Source organism: Thamnophis elegans, chromosome 3 (assembly GCF_009769535.1).
Source record: "Thamnophis elegans isolate rThaEle1 chromosome 3, rThaEle1.pri, whole genome shotgun sequence".
Lineage (NCBI taxonomy): Eukaryota > Metazoa > Chordata > Lepidosauria > Squamata > Colubridae > Thamnophis > Thamnophis elegans.
In genome coordinates, this window is record NC_045543.1 from 77,518,411 (window position 1) to 77,529,570 (window position 11,160).

General features: G+C 36.0%; 1 protein-coding gene across 1 annotated transcript; it reads left to right on the top strand.

Annotated features, from left to right (window-relative positions):
* C3H9orf135 (chromosome 3 C9orf135 homolog) lies at positions 1-9,871 on the top strand. The gene is made up of 6 exons (XM_032212814.1): positions 1-415; positions 810-918; positions 1,500-1,621; positions 2,181-2,249; positions 6,607-6,664; positions 9,674-9,871. The coding sequence occupies exons 1-6, from the start codon at positions 318-320 to the stop codon at positions 9,869-9,871; spliced, it is 654 nt and encodes a 217-aa protein (XP_032068705.1). The 5' UTR covers positions 1-317.
* The last annotated feature ends 1,289 nt before the right edge of the window (positions 9,872-11,160 follow it).

The window sequence follows — 11,160 nt, forward strand, 5'->3', positions numbered from 1 at the left end:
ATAGCATCAGTGGTCACCATGGAGACTAATGTGCCCAGCAAAGAATGAAAGCTGCAAAGGCTTCCTTCCTTCCTTCCTCGCTATTCATTTAATATGTTGAATTGAAAGAATAAGCCAATGAAAGCTTGGAGCATTGAGAAATAATACAGAGGGAGTGAAGTACTTGTCTCAAGATTAATTTCTTAGATATAATACTCTCATCCCAAATTAAAATGAATATTCTGCTGTGAACTGCCCTACAGTAGGAGGAATAATATTGAATTAATTTCAGATTTGGTGGTCCTGTATAAGTTGTGAAAATCCAAAATCATTTGAAGATGGAATTAGGGCCACCAGATGTGATGGAGCGCAAAGGAGCGCTGACCTTGCGCTCCAATTCAGCAAATTATGGGAGACCAACTCTTGTGTCTGGCTGGTAAGAAAAAAGTACTGTTGACTGGTCTGATGTGGTTTAAGATTATTCTCTCTTTTAAAAAAACCCTCACCAGATGTGACTAAGCCACAAACATTCATTCTTGCTATTTTCAATATGAAGCTTAGTTGTTGAGTTAGTAATAATATTTGAAGTTTACTTTCTTTTTCAAATTTTTGGGTTTATTTTGTTTTTTTATTTCAGATTTATTTAGACACTTTTAACACTTCCTGAGAAGTGTTTTTGTATGGTATTTTGATTAAAATAAAAATGTAATTGGCTATGCATAAAGACATATTTGGGTTTGACTTGTAATGTTATGTTGGTAGTAATGTTGATATTAGTAACTTTTAAAATATAGTAATTTTAGTATTATTATTTATAATTTATTATAAAGGTCCCAGAATAGAGAGGCTGAACCTAAGGATTATGATATCCATCAAGTTCGTTTGGGTTCTAAAAACCTATGTCAGTCTACTTACTGGAGATTTGGAAACATGGATCAAGTAAGATAGCTTATTGTTGATAGCATGTTTGATTATGTTGATGTATCCCATTCATATTTATTTATTATCAACATATTACCAACCAGCACTGCCATTCATAGAATACACCTGTATTTTGTTATTAAGTTAATAAATATTGTGTACACATTTTAGAGGACTCAAGATAGGTATTAAAACTACTTATATTAATTTCAACCAATAACAATAATTTCAAGAATACCCCCCAAATACGGATTGCGCAGTTTTGTAGATTTTTTTTATTATCATTTAGTTGCAATGTTTATTTTCAGCCATGAAAGACAACTCTGGGATGCTTTATTTGTGAATAGAAAATGCCCAATTAATTCACTAGTCAAATGTTGACATTATAACAATAAGAATAAAACACACATATTTTCATCATATACATCAATTGGTTTTAAAAATATTGATTGGAGTAGAAATGCATAAATTATGACTGAAGTTATATCTCCAGGATTTCAACAGATGTTAAGGGTTGGCTATTAGAGTACTTGAAAAAATATATTTTTGTACTGCATTGGAATTATGTAATGATTCCTTGTTGTAACATTTACTTTTAGAAATGGATAACAACATATCAAGATTATCTGTCATCTCCCTGTAGCAAAAAAGAATATAAAGAACTAGAGATTTTGAAACCTTTGCTGGATGAAGATGGCTTTCACACAATTGTTGTTGACCGGTATTTCTGATATTTTCATATCTATAATTTAAAAAAATACTATCATATAAAATATATCATGGTCATTTTTTTTGCCCTATTTCTTTCTACCTTATATTTGTTTTTAAAAACTTTGGGAGTTATTAATCCTTTATTTCTATAATTACTCCATCTAATCTCTGATATATTTTATAGTTCATTAATGTTCACAAAACATTAAATAAAAGAAGAAAACAGTAACTGATTTTAAACATAAAATTTATCCTGAGAACTACAAAGTTAATGTAATAATGATTTTTTTATTATGTTTAAAGTATTTGAATACATTTATCCAGTAGAGGGCAGTGCAACAATGCAAAGTACAGTAAATAAAGAAAAAAACACATTATTTATACACACAAACACACACCTAGTTTTTTCTAAGGTTGCACTCCCATACACTTTTTTCTTTGTAAAGCCCATTGAATTGGCTGCCTGCCCATCCGTCCATCCAGCATTGCCAATTGGATCTAAAATAAAGCTTGCTTTTTCCTTTAATTTTTCTTTTAATCTGAAAGCTGTCTCTCTCTTTTTCCCTCAGGGAAACAGGGCTACCTGAAACAGGTTTTGGTGCTGTATTACCACGCCACCCACCAGAGAAGTTTAAAATGTTTGTATATACATACAGTATAGGCTAATTATTTTAGTTTCACTATGAAGTTCAGATTTTGTTGTGCTTTATGTTGATGCTTATTGAGACCTGCAATATGATAAAGGTTCATATATTTGTACCTCATAACATTACCTTGGTACTTAAAAATATCTGATAATTTTATTCTTGGCATTACCAGAACATTTAAACTTCAATTTCAATTATTTCAATGTTTTTTTTTTCTTCTGTACTAGAGAACTGATAATTTATCAGTTTATTTCCATTCAAATTAATGAAACTGGTTTCTTATGATTTCCGATTGACTTCTTTGTCTTGCTACTAATATAATACCAGGGGTGGGTTCCTGCCAGTTCTAACCTCTTCTATAGAAGAAGTTCCACAAATCTACAGTACCGTTTAGAACTGGTTCCAGCTCCCTCCCCCCGCCCATCCGCACATCATCAAAATGAAGAGCGAGAGGAGGAATTCTGGGAATTGAAGTCCACAAGTCTTAAAGCTGTCAAGTTTGAACACCCCTGGTTTTTTTTTTTCTAAAGGGTTAGGGGTGCAAGGATCTTGTAACTTGACAGCTTTAAGACTTGCGTGCTTCAAATGCCAGAGTTTCTGAGCCAACATTTTGGTTGCTAAGCAAGAGCGTTGTTAAGTGAGTCTCACCACATTTTACAAGTTGGCCATGCCCACCCAGTCACATAGCTGGCAAGCCACTCCCACCCAGTCACATGGCTGGCAAGCCACTCCCACAAAGCAGGCCACACCTACAGAAGAGGTTCTAAAAAATTTTGAAACCCACCACTGTACAATACCCTAAATTTTTCTTAGACCTTTGGAAGATTTTGCATTTAGGGAGCTTTGTCCATAACAGCTTGCTGGATTTGTACTTCATAATCATCATGCTGTAAAGTTTCCTATGCCTGTAGCTGAACTTACTTGCAAATACATTCACCATACATACATACATCGGAAAAAGGTGGGAAGGAATGGAAAGACAGATCAGAAATAAAGACAAAATTCTTTGATTTTTCCCACAGTTCTCTGGGGAGGTTTTTGTGTGCTGGGTTGCTTAGTTGCAGTTGCTCCACTAAGCAAAAACCACTACTAGGATGTTTGGTTTTTTAAACAAGAGCAGTCTCTACTTTGCAGCTGGTGTGGTTGCGGGAATGCCGGAGGCACTTTCTTTTGCATACTCAGAGTTTCCCTTGATTTGGTCAAGTAACCTCTTTTTCCCTGTGTTAGAAGAAATTTTTGATCCGTTCCGAGCCTGCTGTTCCAAAGAACATAGGACAGTTGCTAGAAGCAGAGGTGAAATTTGAGAGCATGACAGTCAGTCATAGCAATCACAGGTGGCCATGAATCATAGCTTTAGAGAGATACTTTTATAAATAAATCCTTGTATTATTCTTAGAGAGTTTGTGGACTCAGCCTGCCTTCTAGGGATTACTGTAAAGTACCACTGGTCTGATAGTGAGGAAATTCAGCTTAACTTTCTGTGGAGTTTTGCAAGCTTTTATCTATGGTGGGTCATGGGAGTGACTTTGGGGTGAAGAATTTGTGTATTTTATTACTGAAATGAAGAAATAATATCTTGAGGGGATTTTCTTATTTAGTGAAGTTGGTGACATATGCCAGTTTTATCTATGTTAAGACATGCTTTCCTTTCAGCCTAGGTGACAAAGATTTTAAGCTTTCATTTTTATTGTCGGAGTTATTAGGTAGACAGGAAGGAAGGAAAGAGAGTCAAGATGATATGGGGTGGTTTTGGCCTTCTTACACCTGTTTCTGAAAACAGAAATGCGTAACAGTTTTAATTATCTAGGGTTTATTTTGGCTTACGCATTGTTTCACTATAATGAAAGTATTGAAAGCTATAGATTACCAATAGCACAATGACTAATTTACTGATTATATAATATGGGCAACCAAATAGGCAGTATAAGAACCCTGGAAACAATTCCAAGGAATCAAGTACTTTTCCATGTTTAAAAGCAGTTCTGAAAATAAGAACATTGGTACTATAATAATCCACAAAGATGCTACAGAGACATATCAAGTCTTATGGTATTAAAGGTCACTACTTATAAAGAAATTAATTGGATTGCACTTCTGTCCTGCTGTTACCTAGGCTTGAATTCAGGCTGAAACAGAAAAGTCATCTTCTAAGAATGCTTAAAGTTGGTCAGCCTAACTTTTCAGTAATGTTCAAAGTAAATTGTCCCCAAAAGTAGAGCTACCAGAAATCTGGTGCAGAAATCTAGGTAACCACCAGATGGCAGCAATGTTTATTGCAATCTAGTACCATAATTCTCTAGATCAGTGGTCCCCAACCCCCGGTCCGCGGAGTACCTGGCACCGGGCCGCGCAGCGGCCGGGGGCCATGATCGCTGCAGCGGCCGGGGGCCATGATCGCTGCAGCGGCCGGGGGACATGATCGCTGCAGCGCAAAGGCTCCTGGGCCGTGTGCAAAAGCTCCTGGGCCGTGCGCAAAGGCTCCAGGGAAGAGAGCCCCGCGCAGGTACGCAATCAATGTGTCGTCGCGAACAATGCCCCCCCACCCCTGCGCGCGCTCAGCGGGCCACGGTAAAATTATCAAAGGCTGACTGGTCCGCGGCGATAAAAAGGTTGGGGACCACTGCTCTAGATTGTTTAAACTACAGATTTCCTAGCAGTAGGACCCCCTGATAACTAGATTTCAGATGCCATGGTGGGCTGCTGGAGCACAGAATGCATCCCCAGCATTATCAACATCAATGACATTATTCTGTGCAGAAAGCGAGTAATGTTTGTAAATTGCACCGATTATTGACCAGTTCTGTTTCCACAGAAATATGATACATTATATTTGCTCTACGAAGGATAATAAAAAGATCAGAGAAAGAAAAGGAAGAGGAAGCTAAGTCCAGCTGCCATAAGCTCCCTCCCTAGCTTTTATTTTGCTTGCAAGAGATGGATCATCTGCCTTGATTGTAACTTGGAAATGGTTCCAAAACTTAGTCACTGGCTTGGAACAGAAACTTAAGTGAGGTCATTTTTCAAAGAAAAGGTGGTACAAAATGATCTTTATTGCAAGATGATAAGGATATGTTTTGTTTTTATGTATTGACATGGTGTCTTGCAAAACATGTACTAGTGACCACAAAAGGTATAATCATAGGGCCTTAACTATGATAAACTCAAAAATGTGAGAGCCCACATTTATTGTACTCATGCTTTCTTCTTCTGAGAGTGTGTATAAGAAATGAGTAAAGAGAGATGAGATGGAAATTTGTCTGCCACAGATCCCTTTGGTATTCAGACAGCGGTGGGTTTCAAAAATTTTTAGAACCTCTTCTGTAGGTGTGGCCTGCTTTGTGGGAGTGGCTTGCCGGCCATGTGACCGGATGGGAATTGCTTCCTGGCCATGTGACTGGGTGGGAGTAGTTTGCCAGCCATGTGACTGAGTGGGCATGGCCAACTTGTAAATGTGGTGAAACTCACTTAACAACGCTCTTGCTTAGCAACCAAAATGTTGGCTCAGAAACTCTGGCATTGAAGTGTGCAAATCTTAAAGTTGTCAAGTTATAAGACCCTTGCACCCCTACCCTTTAGAAAAAAACCCCCAGGGGTGTTCAAACGTGACAGCTTTAAGACTTGCACACTTCAACTCCCAGAATTCCTCCTCTCGCTCTTCAGGTTGATGATGTGCAGACGGGCAGGGGGAGGGAGCTGGAACCGGTTCTAAACGGTACTGTAGATTTGTGGAACCTCTTCTATAGAAGTGGTTAGAACTGGCAGGAACCCACCCCTGTACTCAGAGTTATGAAAATATAAAACATATCTCAAATCCAACTTCATCCTTGAATTGTGGTAGTTGTACTATAAATTTGAAGACATAATTTTAAACCTTAACTAATTGCTAATACAGTAGAACATTTATTCTGTTTACTTGTAAGCCTTAGTGAGGCTGAAGATATAGAAATATTTTAACTCAATGTAAACAGTAAGACTTTTCATACAAGCGTAATTCTCCTCTTCAGAAACATTTGCAACCATCTAAAAATCTTCAATTTGTCATTGTGTGAGATATTAATTAATCAAATAGATGTTTGAAAATGTTTATGTTTTATATGTTCAGATCTTATAGGATGTTTTCTCCAAAAAAAGAAAAAGAAAAACTGACATCTGCAGAAATAATTTATAACGGGAAATATAATAGTGGCTAGAAGATATTTTTATTGCTTTGAATACACGAGAAAAAATGCTTTGATTTTGGTTTCTAAGAAAAAGATTAGCTACATTTTCAATTATATTTAATGAGCATGTAAATATAGTTTAGAAAATAGTGTGGAGCTAATCTTACTACATGGTTTATGTTTTACAGGTTTATGGATACGTCATACCGATTAGACTATTGTCCACCATATGACTATATACCATATGTAAGTACATGGGAATAGAAAGACTATGGGGAAATAAAGGGTATTGGACTCTTATGGAAAACAGGATTTTTAATAAGCAGCTACTACTCGGCAAATATTATGACAATTGACAGTAAGATTTCAGTTGGAGCTCTATAATTTAGCAGATTTTATTTTGAAAACAGTTAAGCTATGTCCAAAATTAGTACATTAGTAATAGTAATTAGTACATTAGTACAGCATTTGAGTTGTAGATGTGTTAGACTGGGGTCAGCAGCAGAGTGCCCTAAAACACGGGAAATGACACAACAGGATCAGAAGCATCTCCACCATCCCCAGCCTTGAAATCTCAAAGGGGACCAACATTTATGGTCAATACAACTTTAGGGACTGAATCTGAGGAAGTGGAATCTGGAATAATCCAAATTCTACTAGTACCCAACAAGCCACATATGTGATGCGTCAGGCATCGGCCTGAAGAAGAAAAGCATTACATTAAAAAGAAATCAGAATAGAAATAAAGCTGAATAAAACTATACAAACTATAAAGTTATAGAACATACAACTCTGGGCTGTACTAGAAACCATTGATAAGCTACGTATGTCTACAAATGATAAGATAAGGTAAAACACCCGCAAGATCATGACGTATCATGATGTTTTTTGCCATTGTGGAGCCAGAGTGGGTGTAGCCTGCGAATGATATATCCGGCCTGTGGGCCACCAGTTTGACAAGCCTGAGGTAGAATAGCAATAGCAATAGCAGTTAGACTTATATACCGCTTCATAGGGCTTTCAGCCCTCTCTAAGCGGTTTACAGAGTCACCATATATTGCCCCCACAATCTGGGCCCTCATTTCACCCACCTCAGAAGGATGGAAGGCTGAGTCAACCTTGAGCCGGTGAGATTAGAACCGCTGAACTGCAGACAACAGTCAGCTGAAGTGTCCTGCAGTACTGCACTCTAACCACTGTGCCACCTCGGCTCTATGATAAGTTAGAAGATGAAAATGAGACAAAAAACATTAACATAGAAATACAAGAATAAAGGATATCTTTTGCTGTTAACTATCTCTGATTTGCATTGTTTTCTAGTACCATTTGTAAAAGAATGCATTATTTCCATGTCTCTGGTATATCGCAAAATGAAACCTATGACAGCGGTTCTTATTTGGATTTCAAAATTGCATTGTGTTCTTTATTGGCATCTACTTTTATGATTCTGAAAAAAGTTAATTATATAATAAAACTCCTACAATTGAAAACATCAGAAGAATATTGTTATGTTTCTCTGTCTGTGTATATCTGTGATTTTTTTTTTAAAAAAAGAACCTTTCAAATTGCACAAGGCCAATAAATGAAGAGGGATGCGTGTTGTTGCATAATGATTCAGCCTGGATTCCCTTTTTAAAATAAATTAGGAATTAACAAAATAAAATTGTGATCATAGTTTTATAACCATAGCAGCCCCAAAAAGAAAAATATATCTTCAATTATTCTGATGGAATAGCTTGCTTTCTCTCATACATGGTCACTCTTGGATCATTTTGTTCATATTGAAAACAGGAATATTAGCTTCCACCAGCTGTAAATGTATTTCTTTGTTAGTTTATAAAAAGTATTTCTCATATTTTGCTTTCCTGAAGTTTCTGTTAGTAGTCTATTGACTGGGCAGCCTCTCTCTTTTTCCAACCATATCTAATTCATAATTTTACAGTTTCTGTTCCCACACATCCTTATTCCTTACACCATATTTTTTTCATTTTAATTTACCCCAGAAGTGTCCAACCTTGTTAACTTAAAGACCTTGTGGACTTCAACTTCCAGACTTCCCAGCAAGGTTGGTTGAGGAATTCTGGGAGTTGAAGTCTACAAGTCTTCCAGTTGCCAAGGTTGGGTAACCATGTTTTTACCTACTTCCTCCCAAATTTCCTAGGTATTAGATACCTGGCTTCTTGAACTTAATGGCTCCTGGATATAATTCTGTATTGCCTCTCAGCAATTAACTTCAGTTCTATGCTCTTATTACCCAAGCCTTTCTCCCATTCCTTTTATCCAAAGAAAAATGACTATTAATTACTAAGCTCTTTGTGATTCTTTTTGCAAAAACCCACTTTTCTCATTAGAGCTGACTGTTCCTGTTTTGTATTAGGTCTGGTTTTATTTATTTAATTAATGAAGTTTGTAAGGTTGCTGAACTCAAAATTAATTTGAGGAACTTACATAATAAAAAAGCAATTTTTAAAAAAAGAAACTGCAAAAAAAGAGAAAATGATGTATGCTCAGACAAAATTGCCGTAGTTACTTTTAGTAAATGATACATAATATATCTTAATGTTACAGGTAACCCTCACTTAATGACTATTCTTTTAGTAAGTGTTCTAAGTTATGCCAGTGCAAAAAAAATTCTTTTAGCAAGTGTTCTAAGTTATGCCAGTGCACCTGGTCCTCACTTGTAATTATTGTTGCAGCATTCCCAAACTCACATGATTATGATCCAGGCACAGGACAACTGGCTTGGACAGTTGCAATGTCTTGAAGTCACATGATTGCCATGTGTGACCTTCCCAGTCAGCTTCAATTGATGCTTCACTTAATGACTGCACCACAATGATTGATTTTCATTTTCTGGTCTCTATAGTGGTAATAACTCAAGAACTATCTGCAGATACGAGCCATGATTGAGAGAAGCCTGTATTCTTCATAGGTAGCAAAGATTTTGCTGGTTCTGAAAACAGGGTGGTATTATGTAATACTACTATCAGTCCTTTTAAATATTGAAAATCATATGCATTAGAGATGAGTACAGATTTGCTGTTTTGGAAAATCTGTTTAAAAATGTTGCCAGTCCCATAGCTTTTTTCCATGAACATTTCTTAATTTGAGAAATTTAAATAATCAAATGTTATTGGAAGAGAAATGTGTCAACTGACTACATTTATTTTTGGTATACAGTGGTGCCAATGTTAAAGTTTTCTCCTCAAAACTTTCTTTTGGGTAATAATATATATATATATGCCTTCCCTTTAGGTTACACCTGATATGGTCGGGTACTCTGTAGTACATAGAAAATGTCATTCCCAGTTTACCGACACAGCAGATTACAGGAGACATGGGATCAACACATGGCAAGATGAAAGCGGAGTTTATGCTAATGCAGATCTAAAGCAGAAAGTATTTCCTATAACTAATCCTATACCAATAAATGTGGAAGAAGCTAATTCTTAAGCATTTGCAATGATGCTACAAATAAAAGGCTATTCATCTATATATTAATGTCTGTCAGTAGAATTATTATTTTTGACAACACTGCAGCTTATATAATATTTAGTTAAAAGGCTGGGGGAACAAATTTGTAAAATGGAATCTTAAATTGGAACTGTATTACTTTTGCCTGCAACTTGATTTTAAAAATGTTGCAAATACCAACAACTTCACCCTTCTCTGTAACTGGTATCAAGAACAAGTTGTGAGACTTTTCAGCATACATGTCAGAGCAGTAATTCTTTCCTATTTTATATACAAGGATATAAGTTTTATTTTTAGGATAAGTATTTGCACAAATTATTTGCAAAAGAAAGCCTTGGAATGCAGTACCTAAAAGAACCTAATTATTAATCAGCTGACTCAGGAGTAAAAGTTTAAGCAAAGATTATATTACAAAGACTCTCAAATAAGTATTGTAATTCCTTTTGATGTTGATCCAAAGTCTATTAATGAAACATTTAATTGTTTTAGCCTCCTTAAATAAATCATTGTGATGGTATTGGAGTCCATGACAAAAAATACAGCCAACATACTTCTCTAATAAAAGGCCAGTGCTAATTTATCTCACACTGTCTAAAATTACTACATCAGTGTATTGCAAATCTTGACTAGATAGGTAAAATTACGGTAGATTCCATTTTTAAAAGACAGGTTCTCCTCCCCCACCCATTAGTTGTACCTAAAAGCACTGTTTCTAGGTATTCAAAAATGGAAAATAGGGCTTGGGCAGATTCCAGAGCCCAAGTGTTTCATTTCTGTGGTCATTCCTAAAACACAACAATTTATGCATATAGTAGCCTTGTGTTGGGAGAAGATGGAAAGCAGCAGCTGCAAACTAAGTTCAATCTCAGTTATGGGCTGTGGGTAAGATGTCATGATGCCATGCCTTTAAAGGACACTTAACAACACATCTTCAAGATAGAGCTAAGGGAACATGTTCAGAATAACTTCAGTAATTTTAAATGTATTTTACTAAAGATAATCAAGTCAGAAAACAAATCTTCAATGGCTGAGGTAAAAATTTATATGAATATTCAATTAGAGAAAAGTGAAAGAAAATGTTCTATATTACTAAGGTGACCTGGAAGTGCTTTAGTTCCAGGTCACCTCAGTAATATATCTGATATATGGCAACTCCTAATCAGAGATTTAATTCTGATTACTGCTTTTGTTCCTATCTGCCTATGGGGGCTAATATAGAAAAGAACACTTGGTATCTTCTGATTAACAATTTATAAATTAACAAGGCA